Source organism: Pectinophora gossypiella, chromosome 11 (assembly GCF_024362695.1).
Source record: "Pectinophora gossypiella chromosome 11, ilPecGoss1.1, whole genome shotgun sequence".
Taxonomy (NCBI): Eukaryota; Metazoa; Arthropoda; class Insecta; order Lepidoptera; family Gelechiidae; genus Pectinophora; species Pectinophora gossypiella.
In genome coordinates, this window is record NC_065414.1 from 3,278,920 (window position 1) to 3,303,940 (window position 25,021).

Consider the following 25,021-nt stretch of genomic DNA (forward strand, 5'->3'; position numbering starts at 1 on the left):
CCATGACCCATACGTACTTGTATGGCTACGTGTACTACTTGTACTGGGTGTAGGCGATATCTTAACGAATACTGAGAGGGATGAATCAAGCAAAATATTGAAAATAACTTAAAAAGGCGTTCAGCATGTCATGAATTTTTTGACAAAAAATTCTACTTGATATTACCTCAGAATCATGCGCTGAATCATCCCCTCAGCATTCGTTACGGTGTTAATAACACCCTGTATAGGTTAGATCAATGTATGTCCCAATTTCGTCTCATATTATTAATGTTAATATAATTAATGTCCTTTACTAGTACTATAATAATAATTTTTCGTTAGTTATTGAATTATTTTTCACCTTTCTCGTCGCGAGTAACGGCTTTTGTTGAGTGAAAATTGAGAGGGATAAAATTACATCTGTAGATAATTAATTAGAATTTTTCGTTATTTATTTCTACAATTCAATCAATAAAATAAATTATAATTAATTGTATAAAATGAATATACAATTTATTTATTAATTTATTTGAATATTACACTATTTCGGTATAATATGGGTTAAATTTGTCACCATGCGGTTCGTTCAATCCTTCTTAGAACAAAATACCAAGAGTAGCTGCAAGTTCTCTTATTAATTGCTTGTTAATACCCTTACCGTTACAGATTACCGACGATACTTTAATTTATCTACATATATTTCGTTCCTTTAGGGGGATACGAAAAACCATAAAACATGGCAGTTCCAACGCGTTTTCAATATAATCTCGGGAGAATGTCGTCATAAAACACAGATGACGGTGACTGCCACTATTATTGCAAAAACCAAGCTATTGAATACACTTGCACTTAATATTACATTATATATTGTACCTATATTTCTTAAACTTGTTCGGTTAGTCAATTTATTTTTAAATTTATATCCCCTTCGATCAACTGTTTTAAAGCGCTGACGTTTATCGAAGCCAACCATCAGCCATTTTTCTTTCATTATCATCAATTTAACAGCCACGCTCTTATCGGTGTAGCATTCTCCATTCTTGTCTATTTTATTATTTGCCTTTGGGCCAATTCTTTGACTTTTTTATAAGACACGACGTTTGCCTTTTCTTTAATTTGTTATATCTAAGCTCTTCTTTATTCCTCTTTATGGATCACTATATTTTTTTATACGTCATAAGGCCCTTTCAATATTCACATCGAACAAAAGACCAGTGAAAATGACACTTGCAAACGAACACCACACTAATGATACAAATATAGTTATTAGATAGTACATGAGAGTGAATTCCTAAATTTATTTTAATATGTAAGGTAATATAATTGCATACTTAATACAATAAATAGATTTCTATGGAAAACTTCAATAGTCGACGTATATAGAGTTAGAAATAGCCAAACTTGTTCATTCGACATCGTTTGTATCATGTCAATGCCACTGACATACTGAATAAGGTCATGCACTATGCTATATATAATAATAATAATGTTCGTATAGGAGTTCTAAGTCATAGTAGCTCAATAATTTACGGAATCTATGAAATTGTATAATAAATAGCGATAAGCAATTATATAAATAAAACATTAGGGTTAAATTGCAAAATTATTGTATAAGGAACGCGAAATATTATACATAATGAATAATATAGCATAAGGTCTTAAGTTAAGTCCCATTTTGTAATGTTAAATTAATTAAAATCAGCACTACCACCTACTATTATGAATACACTCATGACTTCTTACTGCTAATATTGAAATATATTATAAATATGAACTATAAATATTAAATGTTATGCGTTAATAATAAAATGTGCATTTTCATTGCAAACACCTATACACCCGCATACTTATTTAAACGTTAACAAAAGAGTGATTACATTATTGAGCCAATTATCATTACTGAAATACTAGGTTGTACATTAAATGCCTACCCATATCTCAACGAAGTGAACTATTTCAAAACCACACGAAATTAAAACAAGCAATAAATAAAACCTCACACTTCAAACTTTAATTATTTAAAATTCAATCTTTGAAACAAAACTATTACATCCACACAGTCTTTGTAAACTAGTCAACATTATCAAAACATGGGTAAGACATCCAATATATATTACCCAAAAGTACTACTAAACAACGACCAAGGACGTAATCCACTGTCCATTTTTGGTGCTGGAGCATTATAATACCCTTGTGCTAAGTCCACTAAAGATAACGGACATTTATAAATGTCACAATTTTCTAGTAACACTCCTAGTCGATGTGCTGAGTCGTATATAGTGTGCTCTAGTGGTTCTGTTTGCAGAACCTTTGACATTGGTAGCCTGAAAAAAAAGACAAAAAAAATATTACTCTCGAATTAGTTTAGTTTCGACCAATAGACGCAGCGAATGCTATCTACGAAGTTAAATGACGTACGGCTATTAGTCGGAGGCCCCGATATAATTCGCGCCGTGCGCGATGCGATTGCTGTGTCGCAGGGGCAGGTATTATGTATGAGTAGACTTACGAACATACGTAACAGCCTCCGTAGGTTAGTAGTTAGAGCGTTAGGCTCACGATCTGGAGGTCCGGGTTCAATACCCGATAGGGAAATTGTCGAAATCACCTTGTGAGACTGTCCTTTGTGTGGACTTTGCTAGCTTGGATCACCTGATTGTGCGAAAAAGTAAGATGATTCCGTGCTTCGTATGGCACGTTAAGCCGTTGGACCCGACTATTAGCCTTAAAAATAGCTCCATCCACCAACCAACGAGCAGTGGAGTACCGTGGTGTAGTTTGCTCCATGCCCCCCTCTGGTTGATGGAGGGGAGGCCTGTGCACAGCACAGGGACGTATATATATAGCTGTTTATATTTATACTTACGTAAACAGAGTTCTGAACATTTCCTCAACCATGTTTTCTCCGTGAGGAACCAGTCGCTGTGTAGTCTCACAGAGAGTCTTCAGAATACACTGCCTGCCGTTGTAACCCATACTAGAACACAATTAGATTTTTATTTGCAAATTCTAAAATGTTTTGAGAAACCATAGATAATTAATCATAATAAACATAACACAAGCTTACACAATTGCTTTTGTTGCATTCATGCATGCTATGTCTTTGATGAGAGTCAAAGAAGCGAAAGTGGTGAGTCAAGAACGTAGTAGGTAGAATTATCTCTTCTCTGCCTACCCCAACTACCCGAACAAAAATGTATATAGGACATGAACTTACTTATCAATAATCGCCTCTAATTTCTCATACAATTCTCGTCTGTTCCTCCTCTGCATCATGGGCTGCAGCTTTTTGTACTTGTACTTCTTGTGATAGAATCTGAATAGAATAAAATGATTTATTTTCTTCAAACATGGTGATAAAAGACAAAACAACAGCACAATACACGTTTCACCAAAGTTTATCAGCATACAAAATGACATTTTCAACAAAAAGCTGGTCGAGTGCAAGTCCTACTCGCGTACCAAGGTCCGAAGTCTTGACTTTGCCGTTGAAAACCTATTATTTCCATACATCGAAATAGGTCACGATTATTTTACCAACTGCAAATAAGTTGGTAATCGCAAAAATATTTATTTACAGCTTTAAGCCATGCAGTCATAAGTAATAGATGTTAATTTCCATTCAATACCTTCACGAGTTCTAAAGAGAAAATGGATCTTCACAGACAGACGAAAAGACGGACGGACAAAATATTAATCCTTAAAGATCCGTTTTTGGTTCGGAACCTTTACACTCATATTTTTTTTCAACTCTCATTATTGCACAACACTATAAAATTATGCATGAAGCGACAAGGATGTATTGGCACGTGACACGCATAATCGGTCATAATCGGAACTACGTTAGTTCCGATTACAGCCGATTTCACTCGCTATGAAAAAGACATGATGAAGTGGTCAGGTACGCAGGATATATTAAAGTGCGCAGACGTAGAGAGTCCATGGAGAAAATTCACACTAGCGCTCTCCTATCAAATATCAATGACTTAAAGTCACCCATGAACCACAAGAACCTTGTCCTAGGCATATACAAATTTGTCAATAAAAATATTGTTGGAAAAAATATTATCAACACATCATACCTGAGTGACTCCGTGGCGTTGGGCAGCTCATACGCGATGCCCCAGTTCAGGCCGAAGGTGAAGGTACCTGGGGCTGATGATGGAGCTGGCTGGCCGATCACACCTACTGTCATGCAGCCGGCGCACTAGAAAATAAATTTGAGGCAAGAATTAAAAAAAACCGACGACATCCACCGCCAAATTTTGTGAACATTTTAAATTATGTTATTGTCTTGTTTTTGTGTTTGGCGTCCTTTTATAATATAAAAACTTTTTATGCTATTATTTTTATTCCAAAAAAAAATTAAGTAAGTACATATGTCCTTTCTAACAATGTTAAACCGTAGAAAGATGACCGAGAAAAGTGTGGATGTCAGATGAATAAAAATCTGTGGCTGTAATGTATTGACAAAAAAATATAATACGTTTTAAAAGGGAAACTAAGAATCTACTAAACTTATTAAGAAAAATACAAAATGGCATAAAGATGAAATAATGACAAGGAAAAATTATAAAAAATATATGTTGTAATGCAACAAATTATACAAAAATTAAGTACCTAGTAACAATAACATAACAAATACTTTATTGCACACACGGGAATGGAAATCTTATATAATCTAATCTTATCTAGCTTACAAAATCCCACTGCTGGGCAAAGGCCTTCCTCTTTTTATTTTTCGCGGTCCTGTGCGTATTCCGGCCAGTCCCTCCGGCAAACGTCCAAGTCGTTGCGCTATTTCTTTACACACAAACACACACAGAAATCACACACACACAGGAATCATGAAAGTTTATTGGTAATACTTCAGAAAACGTCTCTCTAAAATTCTGACCAATACTATTAAGTATCTACAAATATACGACCGCAAATCTTCAACACCATTCACCTACATACTCTTTCATACAAAAACAAACTAATCCCCTTAGAAGTAACCAAAACCAAATCCCGAAATCCGCAAACTTTTCCGACCCCAAACCAATGTGGGCAGGTGTGTGCGAATCCATAACATTTAATGAAACGACTCTCGCGCGCTGTTCCATATTCATAAATCGCCACAACAGAACTAAGTGACGTCACGAATCCCTTCTGTTAGTTTATAGGCGGGCAAATGTTCGCCAAATAAGTTGAATTAAGAATATGTTTGGATTTTCTTTTTTCGTGGATAGGAACGTTCATTTTGTATGTGGCCAGGATTTTATTTTAGTCGTTTGAATGAATAGCATGTTAAATTTCTATTATAGATTGATAAATTCATACCAATACATAATCTCTGCTATATGCTTAGAAAAACTTTAATGCTTTCTACTAGAGGAGTATAATATGTACTTACATCAATATATTTTATTTTGTAATGTAGGCAATCCTTCTCACATCGAATTTAGTTACAAATTCCTTTATAAAACAAAGTAAGTACATAAATATTTTTTTAATAAAAAATAAACTTACCGAGAAACTTGATCCTTCAGGGAAAGTGACATACCGCCTTCTTCGCGATAAAATTTTCGATCTTTCACTTGCAACCTCTTTAGTAATACTCTCAACTATAAAACTGGTCAGAAATATAAACAAAAGCCAATTTAAATTAGGAATCATTTTTAAATATTTTCAAAAATAAAATAGGAGAATAATGTTTAAAATAAAAACTAAAAGTGTGTAAAATAAAGCCGCGAATAATTTCGATATTTTGAATTTATTTTAAGAATTGTTTTCTCTTACTCTCGTAAGTTTGTTAAAGACTGAAGTATAATATTAGTGGTTTGGTTTGTATCACAAAAACGGTCAGACACGAACTGTGTCAGGCATGTAACGGTGACGGTAATTTTCACGTTCCCTAACGTGATTTTACCGTGGACAATGTTGCTAAAAGCCCCTAATTGACGTGGACGGAGACAGAAAATAAAGTAGGTGAAATTATAATATGCTCCACATTCCGTGGCGTTTTTTGTGGTGACCATTTTGTGGAATTATTTTTAAATTCTCTTTTCAAAAGCATTTTGTTTTTATTTTTTTATTTACGTTAACCATTATTAAATTAGAATTAATAAAATGAGTATTTAAGTAATATAATTTTCAATTAGAAAGTAGGTTTCTTTTTTGATTTACTTGGAGAACTTAAGTCAAGTCTAGATTTAAAAAAAAATGCAGATTAGTACAAATTCTTCCCTACAATCCTATAATATAAGTACGTATGATGATACATTTCAAATACAAAGACATAGATCTAAATATCATTATTATTATAATATTACAATACTATTAATCTAGTTTCCGATTGGAATTATCGCTACTAAATAATTCAATCATGGGACGAACTCGGTTGATGACTCCTTGAAACTTTATTACACTGAAGTATATTTGTCTCTTCCTACCGAAGTTCCACCAGTAAATTTTATGTTAAAATCGAGGAATCCTGAATAAACAGAATCCATCTTTATTTAACAACCCCTTCATTGGAAACGAACGCTGTTGGTAGCAATTTATTAAGCATGGCTTTGATTTGGGGAGCGACGAACAAAAGAATTAAGCAAGACGCTCAATTTTTGCTAAATCACAAGTATAGGTTTGTCTCTTTGAAGTTTACTGTGTGTTTTCTTTATCTGTCTTTTATTTTATTTATTTATTTTAAGTCATTGTTAACTAGTTGACTAGAAAATGAAGCGTTGAGGGCTGTTACCTGCTAAAATGTTATTGGTTATTCTCTATAGTCTCACAGAATACCAGGGTCGCGGCTCACGCTGTGGCATAAGCTGAGTGAGGATCTTTTATTCGGGACACCATCAACTACAGATGGGTAAGCCAACATAACATCACATTTAATTTAGGTATAAGATTTTGTGTTCGTTTGCCATGTTCTTACATAGAAAATATTTCATTTGTGCGTTATTTGCCTTTTGGTGTGATGTCATTGTAATGTATATGTTACGGCTAATACCCGAAGTACGGCTACATTTAGTTATAGTCAGTTAGAACTAGGTGTAGCCACTTACTCTTGGTAACCTAGTACGCGGGTGGAAGGCTTGGCGGGACACGCATTTAAGTTTTATCCAACAGAGAATGGCTGGACCTAGTTCTAACCGGCTAAAACTAGGTGTAGCCGCACTTCGGGTATTAGCCGTAACATATATATATGTAATCCGCGTCTGTGGTGTCCTAAATATTAAATGTTTCTTTCTTTCAATCTTGAAATATATTTTAGGTATTAATCAAATCAAATAGACTTTACTTAACAAACAGATATAACACAAGAATCACAAAGTCATGAATGAATAAATCTATATATACTTGTTTATATAATTACTTATTTATTACTCGTAGATTTCGGAAGATATTCGGCTAGACGAATGCGGAGACGAATAACTAATGGGTATGCATTAAAAAGCGCTTTATGGAAATCCAGCTTCTAAGGTACCAGACATCTGCGGCTACTATAAAATACAAGGAAAAATAAATTTGATTCCTGATTCCGTGCACAGTGCTATAAAGAGAGCTGCAGAGCTTACACGTTACGGCTTTCCAATATATTTTATAACAAAAAGTAACGCGTCGTTTTTGTACCACGTAGAGCTGCACTGGACACAAAACTGTAATGCGCTTCATTTTACACGAACTTCACATTTTTCTTTTCAGTCCTTCCTGTTATTGAGTTTGTGGTCACCAGTGAGTATTTACTACCATTGCGTTAAGACGCGGTACTTATTGAGCACTCGATTTTGAAGACTCATTTTTATGTTACATTTTACGAGAACTTCCCATGTCCCTTTTCGCTCCTTAATTCCCTTTATTGGGTTTGTGGAAACCATTTTCTACTGGACTGTGGACTGCAGCTGTTTTATCATATCAGACATATCGTAACAACCGAATATACGTCCTACAAAACAAATACAGACGTGCGATAGACTGGTTTTCTTCTATCGTGTGGGTTGTGAGGTTAATTACCAACCTCATCAACCCTGGTTATTATTGAGCCGCCAAAGGTTCCTGACATGGAGCTCAAGTAACGACTACACACTTACATCAGTCCTTAACGTCCTTCCCGAAGCACGGATCATCTTACTTTTTGGACAATCAGGTGATCAGCCTGTAATGTCCTAACCAAACTAGAGATCCCAAAGTGATTTTTGTGATATGTAGTCAAATATAAGATATTTATTCAAAAAGAAAAAAGGGATTGTCTTTCATCATTTTAAAACAGCTTCTATTTCGTGAAAAACAAGTGTATTTTAGCTTTGCCCCAGTCATCTACCCAATTGTGATTCCGACCGCTCTCGCCAGATTTACGTACGGCCACGGAGGCGTGTACTACGATTCTGAATATGACCGTGATTTGTCTACTGGCCCTGGATAATAGCGACCACATTTTTGGGGCCCAAAGGGGCCTAATGCACCTAATGGAATTACTCCGATCTGTCATCTGGGGCCGACAATTTGGTTTTTTACCATAGGGGGGTAGGTTTGGTACAATCGCGGGATTAAATGTTATCGGAGTTGGGACGTTTGTTGTTAAAAGTGTTATGAATAAGTAATAGACCACAATACCTGATAGTAATATTTTCGTAGAACCAAATAACGGGAAAAATTGCCTCTCGGCGAAGTGCTCAACAGTTGGTGACCGATGTGTTTCAGAGGTATGAAACTTTACCTGTTTGGGCTTGGTTTTTGGATTGGAAGGTAGGTTATTTTAAATGTATTAACTAAACGCTGCTTAATACAAATTCAGTCGCAGAGCCCAATCTCACTGGCACACAATGGTGGTACCTTGGTTGCGGCACTAATAAAATGTATACAGTTGTATAAAGGGGTATGTACATACCTCACCTTGTTGCGAAATCTATTTATTGTCGCAACTACGGTGTCCTAGTGAGATAGGGGCCTAAGAGTTGCATGCAGTAAAAAATCATCATCATCATCTGCTCATTAACGTCCCCACTGCTGGGGCACGGGCCTTTCCTATGGATGGATAGGGAGATCGGGCCTTAAACCATCACGCGGGCCCAGTGCGGATTGATGGTTATTAACGAAAAAAAAAAAAAAAAAAACCAATCAAACAATCATGCAATCAATTGCAATCTTTCAGTTTCAAATTTTACATATTTTTTGGCTTATGGTTCTCTGGAATAAATCGCTTTAAACGACAAGAGCGCCATTTGCCACGTACCTAGTTAAGTCTTTTGAAAATATTTCCTTTTATTTTGGTGCAATAAAGTATATTTTGTATTTGTAATAAAACTGCTAACTGTTTACAACTAGGATTGCATTCCTACTACAATAAAAATTAGCACACCCGGTTTTTGGCATCGCCAGCGGTAGCCAAATATCCACCTCACGGGCAAGTTAATTCTCTTATTTTAAAACACAGAAAGTACGTATTTTCTTGGTTTTATTTTGGCCCACAGTTTAGGTTTCTACCCGCGGTGCAAAGGCATTTTATCCTTACAGTTTTAGCGTTCAAAAGATTTATGAAAACATATATCACTGCGAATGGGGCTACTAAACATTCTCGATTAAATGTCGCTTTTAAGGACACAAAATGTACGAAATCTTATAAAGTATGCAGTTGGGATATGTATGTAATCGTGGTATTTCTGTGTAGGACTTTAATAGGTAAGTTTATTTTCTATTACCTCCTCTTTTTAGTGTCATTTTAGTAACGCAATCAACCACAGTCAACCTAGTTGTTTGTGAACCTAGTACTTCTTCATTACTAAGCTAACTATGAACTATTACTAAGCTAACTATAAATAAATAAAAATAAATAAATAAATAAAAAATATTTATATGGTGGTTTTTTACATATCCCATTTTCACCGGGGTCCGCTTACCACTACTTAACGGTTTTACTTACCAACAAAAAAGGCAAAGTAACGGCAATGCGAACGCGGCGGCGAACTGGAGGTCCGGGTTCGATTCCCGATGGGGACATTGTCGAAATCACTTTGTGAGACTGTCCTTTTTTTGGTAAAGACTTTTCAGGCTTGAATCACCTGATTGTCCGAAAAAGTAAGATGATTCCGTGCTTCGGAGGGCACGTTAAGCCGTTGATCCCGGCTATTAGCCGTAAAAACACCTCCACCAAACCGCATTGGAGCAGCGTGGTGGAGTGTGCTCCATACCCCCTCCGGTTGATTGAGGGGAGGCCTGTGCCCAGCAGTGGGATATATATAGGCTGTTTAAGTTGTTTATGTTAACGGCAATGTCCTCTGTGGTCCAATGGTTGAGCGTTGGGCTCACGATCCGTAGGTCCCAGGTTCGGATCCCGGCGGGAATTTGTCACAAAAGTCGCCTTATGTTCCCTAGTTTGGTTAGGACTAATCACATGCTTGTCCGATAGTAAGATGACCCGTGCTTCAGAAGGCACGTTAAGCTGTTGGTCCCGGTTACTAGTTACTGATGTAAGTATGTAGTCGTTACATGAGCCATGTCAGCGGCCTTTGGCGGCATCATCTTACTTTCTAATCTTACTAATGTCCTAACCAAACTATCCTAACCTAACCTAACTAAGATTTGAACCCGTGCTCGTGCTATACTAATAGCCGTGCCCGTGCTATTAGTTATAATGTAGTTTTCAAAATTAATAAAGCATTTCTCTCTTTTAAAACCAATGGTAGGACCTCACGAAGGCTGCATTTGAGGCGATAGTTATTTTCAAATTCCACACAAGTCGTCCTCGCATTGTTGTGAACGTATCAAATGAGTTTCTAAGTAAATCTTTACCGCATTGTACTCTGAATTGTTCAATAAACTACTTTTAAACTAGATATTTTTATAAGACAAATTATGTACGCTATTTGGTATATAAGGGGGAAAAAATAGGCTAATTCTAAAACCATTTCGAGATTTCGTCTTAATTAGCTTTATTTCTCTATTTTTAGCTCTCAAATTAGCCGGTTGGTGTTTATTTTAGGAATAATCGTGTGTTCATTTTACCTTCATGTGACCTCTAAAGGTAGTCTGTTTACGCAAATTGTCGTTGCCAAATGCCGTTTATAATAAATCAAATTTAATAATCTATGGTCATTATTAGGGTAAGGTGTCCTACAATTTTACGGTAAAAACTTAATGAAATCACTTCAATAATAACGAGGATCACTAACACCCAAATATATACAAACTTAAAGAAATGAAAAATTATCTTATAGGTCCTGAGACTCTAAGGGACCGCTTACAGTTTGCACTTTGTTTGCACACATAACCCTGACAACATTAAAATTTTAATACGAACTAAGCAAAGGGATAAACGTCATTCAGCCTACTTTTCACAATACTTAAAAAAACTAACAACTGCATGAAAATATTCAAATTAGTTTTTTGTAATAGCATAACGTTTCATTTAAAAATATACCTTTAAAAGTACCTTACATACCCAATTTAAATGTATAAAGACTATTCAGCAGAGAAGTTCTATTTCAAACAGTTATGTAATAAAAAATTGATAAAAAGTCGTTCGTAACATAAACATAAAACAATTTCTCATGAATACCAACAGCATTTGGAGCGTAAAAATGGTTCTGATCAATAAAAAAATAAAGTTACTGATATTCAACTGCGTTGTGGAGGTTCCCCTCATCGGTCGAAGGGGATGTGGAACTACTTCGGCACTTTGGTCCCATGGGTATTTGTGGTGGAACTCGAGTGGATATCTCATACGTTCATACTTTTATTGTTAAAGAAATATTTTGTTTTCGTGTGTGTGTGTGTGCACCTGAAATATCGATATATATATCACTTCCCTAGCATTACCCCGTTTTCACAGGTCTGCTTATCTAACCTGAAGATTTAACAGGTCCGGTTTTTTACAGCGGACACCTGTCTGACCTTCCAACCCGCGAAGGGAAATCCAGCCCAATAAAGGTTAGGTTACAAACTTCCGAAAGGCATTTTTCGGGTATGTGAATTTCGCCACGATGTTTTCTTTCACCGCTGAGCACGTGGTAAACATTTATGATCCACACTAGAAAATAATTTCGATAAGCAATGGTTTAGACCCGTGCTGGAATTCAAAACCAACGACCTCACAATCAGAATCAAGTATTCCACCAAGTAAGCTACCACGTCTTATGCAACTTATATTGCATCTTTTTATATGTTATGTTTACTTGTTATACAAAACACCAACCCGCAGTGGAGGAGCGTGGTGGAGTATGCTCCATACCGCCTCCGGCTCATTGAGGGGAGGTCTGTGCCACGCAGAGGAACGTACTCGTATATAGGTTGTTTATATTTATCGTTTTGTTTACTTGTCATAAATATTCGTAACATGAAAATACTTTATAAACGAGTCACTCTTTTCCAATATTCAGTTCAGTTTGATTGACTGAAGATTTTTACTCAACGTAAGTACATCTCTAATTTAATATAACCGGCGACGCGAGGCCCCGTTTGACACATGTTGATCGATCACTCTTTACGCAATTTGCGTTTGCATTAAATACGTCGACTTTTGCATAACATCATAAGCTCACGACTATATCCCGAATGAGAGGTAGGCAGAGTTACATCCATTGCAAGATGAACTAAGTACCCACACCTCACTGGACTTTCTGTTAGACCAACGTGACGTGTTAGACCACGGTTGTATTCGTCTCGCCGTCTTAAGTGGTCGAACCAATTGTGTGTGCGTGTGTGGGTGTGTGTGAGCCACTTTGTGACTTTTGAATCCATTTTAAAATTTAGAACATCCAATAAAATATCATTTTCTTTTTTTATTAAAGGATAATATGAAATTAATAATAGAAAACGGACACGCGGTACTTCGTTCACAAAGGTCAGGGTCTGATAAATCGTTGTAAATGTCTCCCATTTCCTCTGCAAACTCCTTCTCTTCTAGGGGTGCCCTGGAAAATAAAAATAATAGATATAATTTGCGGTCTATCAAACTATTGATATTTTGGAAACAGTAAATCCTAGCGTTGACCTTCAAAATCATGTGTACTGTGGATAGTGTTGCTTGACTATCGATACTCAATAGTCCTTACGATAGTTAATGACTATCGATACTCAATAGTCTTTACGATAGTTAGTGACTATCGATACTCAGTAGTTCTTACGATTGTTAGTTGCTATCGATACTCATTAGTCCTTGGGATAGTTAGTGACTATCGATACTCAATAGTCCTTACAATAGTTATCGATATTCAGTAGTCCTTACGATAGTTGGTGACTAGGTATCGATAGTTTTTACCTATCGTTAATGTTTTTGATGTGATTGGATGATTGGTAAATATGAGATTGACGTCACTTTGTCAGTTTTTTTCTACTTTACCTATGTCAATGCTACAGGTATGCTTTCGTATTCTCCCGTGGCTTGGCGACGACTCTATATCACCTTACCGTAATATGCAAATAGACTTGTTTCCTACTAGTTAAATCAGTTACTTTTTACTGAACGTCTTTTTTTTGACGTGACTTATTGTAGATTTGCCGCAGATGGCATTAACTACTTGGCCGGACAAATGGGGAGCGCTGAAGGCTCTCACCCGATAACTAAACGTCAAAACACGAAATTACTATGGAATTTGTTTGAAAAAGCACACTTGACGTCATAGAAAAAGCGATAAAATGTCGGACGCTTTTCTTGTTTAAAATTCATAAATACGTTAAATAAAAAAAAGAAACATGTATTGCGTTAGTTTTAAATGAGTCTTTATTTAGTAATCAGAATTTCATAAATTATCTTTTGCCAACATAATAATATTATATTTAAATATTTATATTATATTTCCTTGAAATAAACAGATAAGGTTATTCTAAATATTATGTTAAATATTCTTGCATATTCAAATGAGTTTAGATACCACATATCTGTGTGGAAACAATATCTACACTCCACGGTTCATATCACGTTAATTGGCGTGTAATCCGAGTACGTGACACACTTAACCGGATTAAACTGGTTACATTTGTATTGAATCGTGTAATAGAATATCTATTGGCGTACAATAGTTTGAAGGTTCTCTTATCGCCATCAGGATGTTTTCTTTTTATGGTACTTGTCGTAGAATTACCTTGGTTGGTATTCACTACTTAGTCGGGCAAATGGGGTGTTCGGAGGGCTCTTTCTCTCTCTCTCTCTATTTAAGAGCTGCGCTCTTGTCAGTGGAGTAATCGCCATTCCTCTCTTCTTCCCGCCAAAACCTTCACCTCCCGATACGACACGACCTGCACCTTCTCTTTTATTTGTTTCATAAATGTTCTTCTAGGTCTACCCCTTCCTCTCTTCCCTTCAATTTTTCCTTCTATAATGTTTGTTATAAATGAATCGTGTCGTATCAGGTGGCCAATCATATTTCCTCTCCGGTTCTCTACAGTCTTCAATATGGTTCTCTTTTCTTCAACTCTCTTGGAGGGCTCTTATCCGCTAAAAAAATTAAGACAACAATACTTACGTGAAAATGACTCTGAGTACGTCATGAACTAAGGATTTCCCAGGCGGAGCCAAATGGGTCTTCGCCTCGCAGATACTTCTTAGGATACAAGCATGGCCGTTCATGTTATGTCTGAAACCCAGAATAAACTCAGAATTATTTAAGTTCAAATGAAAAATAGAGGAAGGCCTATGCGTACAATATCATGTACCTACTTTAGAACCCTGTCGCACTATCATATTTGACATTTAATGAGACTTACGGTCTAATTTGTAAAAAAAGTTAATGTGTCAGGGTTTCACAATTTATAGATATTAGTACTCGTGACCGTACCTACATAACGCGATCACATCCAGGATGTACTAAAGAAAGGCCAGGGGGATTGAAAAGGCCACATCGAAGCATATTGCTATTTCACATTTGTTTGCATTGCGCACTTCCTTTTATGTGCGCAAATGTCAAATTTCTTTTTAGATGAGTTGTTTTGATGAGGCCTTTTTAACCCCCAGGTGGTACTCTTACAGCCTCCATGGTCTAGTGGTTAGAGCGTTAGGCTCACGATCTGGAGGTCCGGGTTCGATTCCCGATGGGGACATTGTCGAAATCACTTTGTGATACTGTCCTTTGTTTGGTAAGGACTTTTCAGGCTTGAATCACCTGACTGTCCGAAAAAGTAAGATGATTCCGTGCTTCGGAGGGCACGTTAAGCCGTTGGTCCCGGCTATTAGCCGTAAAAACACCTCCACCAACCCGCAGTGGAGCAGCGTGGTGGAGTATGCTCCATACCCCCTCCGGTTGATTGAGGGGAGGCCTGTGCCCAGCAGTGGGACGTATATAGGCAGTTTATGTTTTATGTTATGTGGTACTCTTAACTGGGCAGCATGCACGATCGAAGTCTTTGATGAGAGTGGAGGAAGTAAGGTAGTGTGTCAAGATCGTAATAAGTGGCATTCCGTGGTCTTTGCTTACCCCTACGGGAAAAGTCGTCTTCTTCTTCTATCATGTGGGTTGTGAGGTTGAGTACCAACCCCACCAACTCTGGTATCAGGGTTATTATTGATCCGCCATAGGCCCCTGACATAACTCACGTAACGACTACATACTTACATCATTTAGGAGTAACCGGGACCAACGGCTTAACGTGCCTCCCGAAGCACGGATCATCTAACTTTTGGATAATCAGGTGATCAGAATGTAATGTCCTAACCAAACTAGGGATCACAAAGTGATTTTTGTGATTTGTCCCCACCGAGATTCGAACCCGGAACCTCCGAATCGTGAGCACGACGCTCAACCACTGGACCACGGAGGCCCCTGGTCATCTTTTGTATATATGAAAAAAAAGTAACAAGAATGCGGTATTAGTGTAGTAGTAGGGTCATTTTTGCTAGACAGTTTGTCTTTAGGGCAGGCGATAAATAGGACAATGACCTTAAGGAAAAACTGTTGATATCCCCTACAACCAAACGCGGCACTAAGCATAGCGATAAAGGGGTTATACGCATCGTTTTTTGTCGACACTAACGCGGTATAAGTATCCCTACACTTCTACACTTGCCCTAACATCGTCTTCTTTGTCTCATTAATCTTTTGGGTCGGTTTTTACAATCGAACGTCTTCCTTCAACTGTAGGGTTAACATGCACAACGCGATAAAATTTTGTCACGGTCATTTTATCGATTCTGACGATATAATTAAGTATGTCGATTGCTGCTAATATGTGAACCCAAATAAGTTACGTTCTGTCAAAATACGAACAGAATCACGTGACACGCATATTAGGGAAAAAATAAACTTATCGATTTCGACAAAATTTATTGAATCAATCGATAATTTTATCACGTTGTGGATGTTAGCCCAGCTGATGTTAACTCTTCCGCCATTATTATCAGCATACTGTAGTAACTTACAGATTTAGAGCATCTCTGATCCGTTCCCATAGCTCTCTCTTTTGTCGGTGATGGAGTTTCCTCCTTAAGTGAGAGCTGATAAACTTCTTATCTGGCAGAAGGTACACCACGTCTAAATCCATCGTCACGAACCAGCCTGATGGAACATGGGTGAGGAAAGTCTTCGCAAAGTCCATTGTTAGCTGAAAACAGGATAAATGAAAGTGCATTCATTATTTGAATTCATCAATCCAGCCTTTGTAGAGCCGTGGTAGCCCAGTTGGTAGAACGCTTGACTCCCACTTGGAGGACGCAGGTTCGAATCCTAGCATAGGCCTAAAACAATGATTTTCGAATTTGTTTTCGAATTCATGTTTGGATCATAAATTATTATATCACGTGCTCGACGGCGAAGGAAAACATCGTGAGGAAACCCACATTCCCAAGAAATGCATTTCGCATATATGTGGTTTTCCCTTTCGGGAGTTAGAAGGTCTGACAGGCATTCGCTTCTGTAAAAAACCGGACCTGTCAAATCTTCAGGTTAGCTAAGCGGATCCCGTGAGAAATAACGGGACAACGCAGGGAGGTGATGATGATCATCATTAGGCCCTTTTCTTACTCTATTTAGGGAGGACACAACAGACTTCTTCACCCATTTGTCTCTGTCAGCCATCATCTCAGTAGTTACACTTTTCCCACACATATCCTTCCTAACGCTTTCCATCAACACTTAATAGAGACTCCCCTCCCCCAATCATATGATATTCTTTCCTGATCTTTAAGTATATTTATAATATGTACCGCTCTTTGCGACACGCCACGCGACAAAATATAAGAGGGTTTATTAGCGTCAAAATGGCTGTACCAAATTGCATATAGTTATATACTACATATCCACTATTTGATACCTAAACTAAACCTAGTACCTTTCTCATTCAAAAGATACACACGTTAAACACTGGGAACAGAGAAAACTGCGGGGTCTGTCCATTAAGCACCCATTCCAATACGCCCATAATACGCAAATAATTGCTACATAATGCCGAATTCATATAACCCAGCTTTCAACGCCTGAGTGAACAGGCACCTTCTGAGCGAGCTCGCTCCATCTTAGGCCTCGTCAATGGCTTCGGTCAAGTCTGGAGCCAAGAGTAAACCCTTCAAAGGTAGAAAAAAAAAGCATATACAGGGTGTTAGTGACATCGTAACGAATACTGAGGGGCATGATTCAGACCATGATTCTGAATTAATATCAAGTGGAATTTTCCGTCGCAAAATTCATGTTTCTTTTTAGTTTTTTTTTAAATTTATTCAATGTAAGTAATTCTATACTTTTGCGATTGAAAATTCCACCTGATAGTAATTCAGAATAATAGGCTGAATCATCCCTCCCAGTACTCGTTACGATGTCTTTTACTCACCCTAAAAGTACATACAGTAGCCATACAAGTAGGTATGGGTGTTAGTGACAGGGGGATGGTTGAGACCATGATTCTGAGTTAATATCAAGTAGAATTTCCTGTCGGAAAATTTATGAAATTTTTTGTGTTTTTTTTTTTTAATTATTTTCAGTTCTATACTTTTGCAATGGAAAATTCCACTTGATATCAACTCAGAATCATGGTGAGAATCATCCCCCAAAGTTTTCGTTACGATGTCACTAACACCCTGTGTATATTTACTACCTATCCTTTTAAAACTGCGTGTATTTTTAGACGCATACACAGCAAGGTTAGTCTCGTTTCCAGTCGTTATGTTCACAATCGTATGGAGCTTGTTATATGACATTACTCTTAACACCTCTACTGATGGATAGGTCATGTAGGGTATTGAACCAAGAAATAATTTGTGGACACAACGTATTTGTAGCAGACATGAGCTGTAGCGGAGCTGGCATTCAAAAGATGCTTGCCCAATAAAAATCTGGTTGAGTTTAAGCGTGATGGAGTTTAATCCTTACCCCCTCCGGTTGATTGAGGGTAGGCCTGTGCCTGGCAGTGGGACGTATATAAGCTGTTTATGTTATATATATGTTATGTTACGTTTTGGGGATTCAGTGATTAAAATGAGAGGTCCTGCGTTCCATTTCCAGTAGTATTTTGTCCGAAAAATAACTAAAGCTACAACTAAAACACTGAATTCTCATGTCATGTAATAACAAAATTGTTATGTCATTCAAATAAAGAGTATCATTACGCCGTTTATACAGGAAGTACGTATTTTAGACGTTTTTCCTTCCAAAGAAATCAGAAATCAAAATCATTTAACGTAATTATAATAGACAAACTTATGATTGTATATTTGAAGATGATGTCACTGTGTCCGGTTTCTGATCTGATTTCGTGTTTGGTATAGCTTTTTTTTTGACGTGACTTTTTGTAGATTTGCCGCAGATGGCATTAACTACTTGGCCACAAATGGGGAGCGCTGAAGGCTCTCACCCGGCACAAAATTTAAGACAGCAGGCCTGAGGGTGCCCAGTAGGGCGCGTACCTCGGCTCAGGGCGTCGTCTGAGAGGAAAAATATTTGAGTTTGGTTTAGCAGAATTTACCTGATAGAGAATCAAACCCGGTCAGCATCAATAAATTGGTGATTGAGGTGTTATCAAATATACACGAAAGAGATCGTTGGATGCACTTTTAAATAAACCAATCACCTAAAATATAAAAAAAAATCTTACCACAATTATACTACTACACTTCCCCACTACACTTCTTTTCTTCCACTTATGTTCCCCTATTAGGGATTAGGGGGGTTAGTTATATAACACATAAAATATCATAAACAGCCTATATACGCCACACCGCTGGGAACAGACCTCACCTCAATCAACCGGAAGGGGTATGGAGTATTCTCCACCACGCTGCTCCGCTATGGGTTGGTAGAAGTGTTTTTACGGCTACTAGCCGGGACCAACGGTTTAACGTGCCCTCGGAAGCACGATATCATCTTACTTTTTCGGAGAATCAGGTGATTCAAGCCTTCAAAGTCCCTACCAAACAAAGGATAGTTTCACAAAGTAATTTCGACAATGTCCCCATCGGGAATCGAACCCGGGGTTATATTATGTATATGTTTGTGTACTTACAACGAAATTACTGCCATCCGGGAACACCAGATGCCTTCGTTTTCTGATGGACTTGACGTCTGTCTTCAAGTTGGGGCAATGACCATTCGACCATACACACTGAGGCACTAAGAATACTATAAACATTATCCTATACTTCAAATTCATTATATTTTTTCAATAAAAAGAAACTTATTGAGATTTTTCTAGAACGTTTTGGTAAAGAGCACTGGAAAATAAATTCTAGACTCTATTTTCATGAACAGTAGAAGATATTACGTGTATTTCACTACAACTGGCGTAGAAACGTATTTCAAATATAGTTACATGAGTAGGTATTTAGATAATGTTAATATACCTAAGTATTTAGTATTTTTTGGTGCAATAAAGTGTATTTGTATTGTATTGTATTGTATTTATATAATATAATAGATGATGCGCCGGTCACTAGGGATGTCCATGAGAGAAATATTTTTTAAGTACTTACAATACTGAAAGAAATACTGTTTTGAAATTAGTACTTTCTTTTTTTTTTTTCTTTTTTTCCCTTTATGCTCAATGATCGCATATACAGAGACGGCATATTAACTTGTAATGTACCCTCATTGATTTAAAAGATGTGTTGCTGTTGCAGTTTCTTGTCATTTCTTCTCCTCAGCCATAACACCTTGCGAAATGACGTAAATTCAAAAATGTTACATTGACCTTCAACAAGTTTATCCATGATAATTACGTTGAATAAATGATTCTGATTCTGATTCTATTTTTGTAATGATGCTTTTGTATCTGCGCTGCACTGCGCACAGAGATCCGGGTGCTTGCTAACTCCCGCTTCCCATAATACTTTCCGTAATGCATTTGTTTATGTTTTCCTTTACTTTCTTAGATTTTTTTGCGAAGTAGAGTGTCATGGTCATAGTATAGAAACCCGTGGTATGCGCATAGCCCAAAGGAAAATAGGTGTTAGCTTATGTATGTGTGTGTATAGAAAATATTTTGGATCATATTTCATTTCGTGGCTGACTTTGCTAACTGACGTATCTGTATTTATTTGCTATTGTGATTTGTGTCTTATTGACAATTGTAAAAGATGCAAAATTCGCCAAGAATTGCAGATACGCCAGTACGCGACATCAGCGATGATTTCCCGGTTTCGTTGCTTTCCCGAAGATGTCGTAAAATCTGAAGTAATGTCTAGAAGATATGGTGAACCATGGCCGTCATGGTGATCATCTATCACTGCACCTTAGCACTTCGTAACAAAAACGGCTGTGAGTTATGTAATCATGTACTTGAGCTAAGCAGCCAGAAATAGTGAGTATACGCATCAGGTAACCACCTATAATTAGTGAGTACATCAGCCCAACTGGGCACCCTCTGCTCTGCCTCTGCCTCTGGGCCTGTTATCTTAAATTTTGTACCGGGTGAGAGCCCTCAGCGCTCCCCATTTGTCGGGCCAAGTAGTTAATGCCATCTGCGGCAAATCTACATGTGTATAAATCATGTCAAAAAAAGCATAACCCAACGAGAAATAGGTGTAAGCTTAACAAATCATTTTGGATCAAATTTAATTTATTACTTCTGTGGTAAACTGGGTCCCAATAAAGGCATAGAACAGTTTCGCTGCTCTCCCGAAGACGTCGTAAAATCTGAAGTAATGTCTTCTGACATGGTAGACCATAGGACTGATCATCTATCACTGTACCGTTCAGCATCCAAAAACGGCTGTTAGTTGTGTAATCATGTACTTTTCAGCCAATCAGCCAGAAATAGTAAGTACTCGTACATCAGCCAAATAGCCCAGAGTAATCAAGCGGAGGTCAGTGTTGCTCTATGAAGATAGAGGATACAACATAACATAAACATACATAGTCTATATAAGTCCCACAGCTCGGCACAGGCCTCCCTCCCCTCATTCAACCGGAGGGGGTATGGAGCATACTCCACCACACTGCTTCCCTGCGGGTTGGTGGAGGTATTTTTACGGCTAATAGCCGGTACCAACGGCTTAACGTGCCCTCCAAAGCACGTAATTAACTTATTTTTTCAGACAATTCAAGCTTCAAAATATTGGATACACTCAAAATAAAAACACAATTCAATTATTTCTTCCGCGTCTTCAAACTATTCTGATTATTATTAAAACGGTATAATGCTAGGGAGATGATGTGTCTTCAGACTATTTTGAATCATCCTCATTAATTTAAGAGCCAAGCTCTTATCGGTGCTCCATTCTTGTCCATCAAAGGCCAATTCTTTCACTTCCTTATAAGGCACGACGTTCGACTATTCCGAATGACCAAATCTGAATTAAACAAAAACTTTACAAAAACGGTTATTATAAAGTTAGTGATTATTTAGAAGATATGAATGCATGGTATTAACTGTCTGAGAACTGCTATTAGGCAGCTAAATTACTCAATTGTATACCAATATTTTATGTTTATTTTTTATTTTTTTTAAAGAACGTCTAGGACCCTGTGCCGAGGTTTTTCTTGCACCTTCTTTTCCCCGGCTATATAGGTTGTGAGAAGCTGCAGTAGTTTTAGGCGGATGAGACGTTCGTTATGTAAAAATTGACGATTCAAAGTGTAACTATGTTACCTACTGAATGAAGATATTTTTGAATTTGACCAACCCTATTCCACTGCACCTTATTAGCATATCACGCGCAATCCGGTTACAAGTAGTTGCGGGTTTACGGCGCTCTGACGTCATTTAGTGGAGTTAGGGAACTATGACCACATGCTCTTGTTGGATTATCCACTGGAATTATAAAGGTTATGTTAAGGTTAAATACGTTTGGGTGGTCCAGTGGTTAGCGTTGGGCTTAAAACCCAGTGGGTTCAAATCCCGGTGGTCAGTTGTCCGAAAAATAACTAACTAAAGCTAGGTACAACTGAACATTGCAACTAAATATGGAGAAATGACAAAATGAAAATGTCATTCAATAAAGAGTATCATTACACCGTTTGTACAGGAAGTCAATATTTTAAACGTTTCTTCTTTCTAATAAATCAGATATGTCATTTATTCAACGTAATTATCATAAAGAAACTTGTTGAAGGGTAATGAACATTTTCGAATCTACGTCATTTCGCAAGGTGTTATGGCTGACAAGAACTGCAACAGCAACACATCTTTTAAATCAATGTAGGTATACATTACAAGTTATTTAATAACGGGACGAATACATTTAATACCAGGCAATTTTTCATGTAAGTGATCATTAATCTTAATACTCTTTTTACATAAAGAAATCTTCACATGAGATTTCAATTTATTTTCTGACAAATTCCAAATATAAAAAAGTAATACCTAAAATTTCCACGTCCTGATTTTGTGACTAGTTTATTTTTTGCGATAATGTCAATTAGAATTCTCCTTTTCATATTTAAATAATCATTCAAATATATAAACACATATTAAAAGAAAAAGAAAAGAAAAAGAAGAAGAGTGTGGCACCTATTTTACTCTTCACACTCTTCTTCTTTTTATAAAAGCGCGCTCGCTTCGCTAAAATATTTATATACAAAGCTTTACAGGCGTATACCCTCTCAATAAAAGGACTAGATTTAAGTATACTTCATTTTAAACCATAAGTATGTCTCACTGCTGGATATAAGATTCCCTCTTTTCATTTTAATATAATATGTTCTTACCCCACACACTCCATACAAAATTCAGGGCAGATAGTTTCAGTTCTATACGTAGTATTATTCTTTATTCTATGGTCGTGTGGTCAAAGAATTTCGGTCCAATTCAATTGGCCTGAGTCACTCAAAGCAACTGATTAGACTTTTTTCCCAGAAATTTTCATCCGAGGTCCTTACTCTTACTAGGAGGCAGTTAAGGATCTTAATAAGGGCCCTCACGGGGTATTTCACACTCAACAAGCACCAATATAGAATGGAGCTGACCGAGTCCCCTTTATGCAGATTCTGGTTAAAGGAGGATGAGACGCTATTACACCTGCTGTGCAGCTGTGAGGCTCTCATACACAGTAGAAGCCGAGCACTGGGGCGCCATATAATGGATCCCCTGGAGGTTATGGAGGTTTCTCCCAAAAAGACGCTAATTGAACGGATTGGTCTTGAGGAGTGATTCGGGCTGCATCGGTTCGAGCCCTCTCAAACACAAATAATAATAATGGTTATGTGTTATGACGTCGCTTTTCGACTGCAAACTATCGTGTTCTTAAATAAAGTACTTTTACTTTTAAGTATATAAACATCTTACATACTGGGTGTTAGTGACATCGTAACGAATACTGATGAGGATGATTCAGACCATGATTCTTAGTTAAAATCAAGTGGAATTTTTCGTCGCAATCGTCGCAATTTTTCGTCGTTATTCATGATATTTTTAATTATTTTTTGATTATTTTCAATTCTATAATTTTGCGATCAAAAATTCTACTTGATATTAACTCAGAATAATGAGCTAAATCAGCCCCCTCAGTATTCGTTACGATGTCACTTACACCCCGCACCAGTACATACAGGTAGCCATACAAGTAGGTATGGGTGTTAGTGACACCGTAACGAATACTGAGGGGGATGATTCAGACCATGATTCTGAGTTGATATTAAGTGGAATTTCCTGCCGGAAAATTCATGAAAATTTTTGTGTTTTCTTAAATTATTTTCCATTCCATACTTTTGCGACGGAAAATTCCACTTGATATCAACTCAGAATCATGGCCTGAATCATCCCTCAAAGTTTTCGTTACGATTTCACTAACACCCTGTATATACAGAGTGCTAGTGACGTCGTACCGAATACAGAGGGATGACTCATTTATAATTATTTTCAGTTTTAAACTTTTGCGATGGAAAATTCCGCTTGATATCAACTCAGAATCATGGTCTAAATCACCCTTCAAAGTTTTCGTTACGATGTCACTAACAATATGGAGAAATAAAAGTCCATTAAATTTACAATTAAATATTTATTGATCATCTACTATAGTGGTATCACAATTAGGGTACAGTTTCGCGCAATCACCGGAAAATGAATGAGCGTCATCATATTCAACACGTTCTTCACCAAAATGGCTACGGGGAAACCTGGAATTATAATTATAGTACTAAATATATATAAAATAGACCAATAGATCATGTAAAAAGCCCTGTTCAGAGAATGCCAGGCTTGTTTTTTTTTTAATTTGGTACCGGGTGAGAGCCTTCAGCTCTTTCCATTTTGTCCGGCCAAGTAGATAATGCCATACGCGGCAAATCTACAATTAGTCACGTTAAAAAAGAGCTAAGGTACTATTATATTTGTACAAAATTTTCCTATACCCAAAGGTTGTCTGGTAGAAATTGCTGCATGAGCAATAAGGCCGCCTGATGTGCCTTTCTGTATCTGTTCTCCTTATTTCTGTGTCTTGTGTCCATTGTGCTTAATACAGTATTTTATGTATCTATCTATAAGGTGTGCTATCAACACAGGGTTTAAAAAGGCTTCGCATTTAAGTGCCCAAAATTTAAAAAACCTTACGTTAAATTGCCTGCGTTCAAAATACCTAAAATCTACTTAGATTTTACTTACCTAATGTTGAAATACATATACGTAACCAACTAATATGAAGTTCTTCTTATCATAAGAGTAGGTGTAGTATTATGTATAAATGGTATTTAGATTTTAGGTA

The 25,021-nt window shown here is 37.1% G+C and overlaps 2 protein-coding genes across 2 annotated transcripts; both read right to left on the reverse strand.

Moving 5' to 3' along the window:
* Nucleotides 1-2,095: 2,095 nt before the first annotated feature.
* On the reverse strand, nucleotides 2,096-5,640 carry LOC126370792 (uncharacterized). Its single transcript, XM_050015816.1, has 5 exons — nucleotides 5,494-5,640; nucleotides 4,065-4,189; nucleotides 3,200-3,298; nucleotides 2,849-2,959; nucleotides 2,096-2,306 (listed from the first exon to the last, which is right to left on the reverse strand). The coding sequence occupies exons 1-5, from the start codon at nucleotides 5,638-5,640 to the stop codon at nucleotides 2,096-2,098; spliced, it is 693 nt and encodes a 230-aa protein (XP_049871773.1).
* Nucleotides 5,641-12,726: 7,086 nt separating this feature from the next.
* On the reverse strand, nucleotides 12,727-19,648 carry LOC126370743 (uncharacterized). The gene is made up of 4 exons (XM_050015778.1): nucleotides 19,390-19,648; nucleotides 16,319-16,500; nucleotides 14,430-14,540; nucleotides 12,727-12,878 (listed from the first exon to the last, which is right to left on the reverse strand). Exons 1-4 carry the CDS (start codon nucleotides 19,534-19,536, stop codon nucleotides 12,734-12,736), a joined length of 585 nt encoding a protein of 194 aa, XP_049871735.1. The 5' UTR covers nucleotides 19,537-19,648; the 3' UTR covers nucleotides 12,727-12,733.
* Between the last annotated feature and the right edge of the window lie 5,373 nt (nucleotides 19,649-25,021).

What these genes read in the sequence shown, in the direction of transcription:
- LOC126370743 (XM_050015778.1), bottom strand. Translation starts at nt 19,536, where the DNA reads ATGAATTTGAAGTATAGGATAATGTTTATAGTATTCTTAGTGCCTCAG. An exon ending in CGGATGGCAGTAATTTCGTT is followed by an intron (nt 16,501 to 19,389) that starts GTAAGTACACAA and finishes TCCTGTTTTCAG; the next exon opens with CTAACAATGGACTTTGCGAA. An exon ending in ATCAGAGATGCTCTAAATCT is followed by an intron (nt 14,541 to 16,318) that starts GTAAGTTACTAC and finishes TCTGGGTTTCAG; the next exon opens with ACATAACATGAACGGCCATG.
- LOC126370792 (XM_050015816.1), bottom strand. Translation starts at nt 5,640, where the DNA reads ATGATTCCTAATTTAAATTGGCTTTTGTTTATATTTCTGACCAGTTTT. An exon ending in AACGCCACGGAGTCACTCAG is followed by an intron (nt 3,299 to 4,064) that starts GTATGATGTGTT and finishes TATTCTATTCAG; the next exon opens with ATTCTATCACAAGAAGTACA. An exon ending in ATGTTCAGAACTCTGTTTAC is followed by an intron (nt 2,307 to 2,848) that starts GTAAGTATAAAT and finishes CTTTTTTTTCAG; the next exon opens with GCTACCAATGTCAAAGGTTC.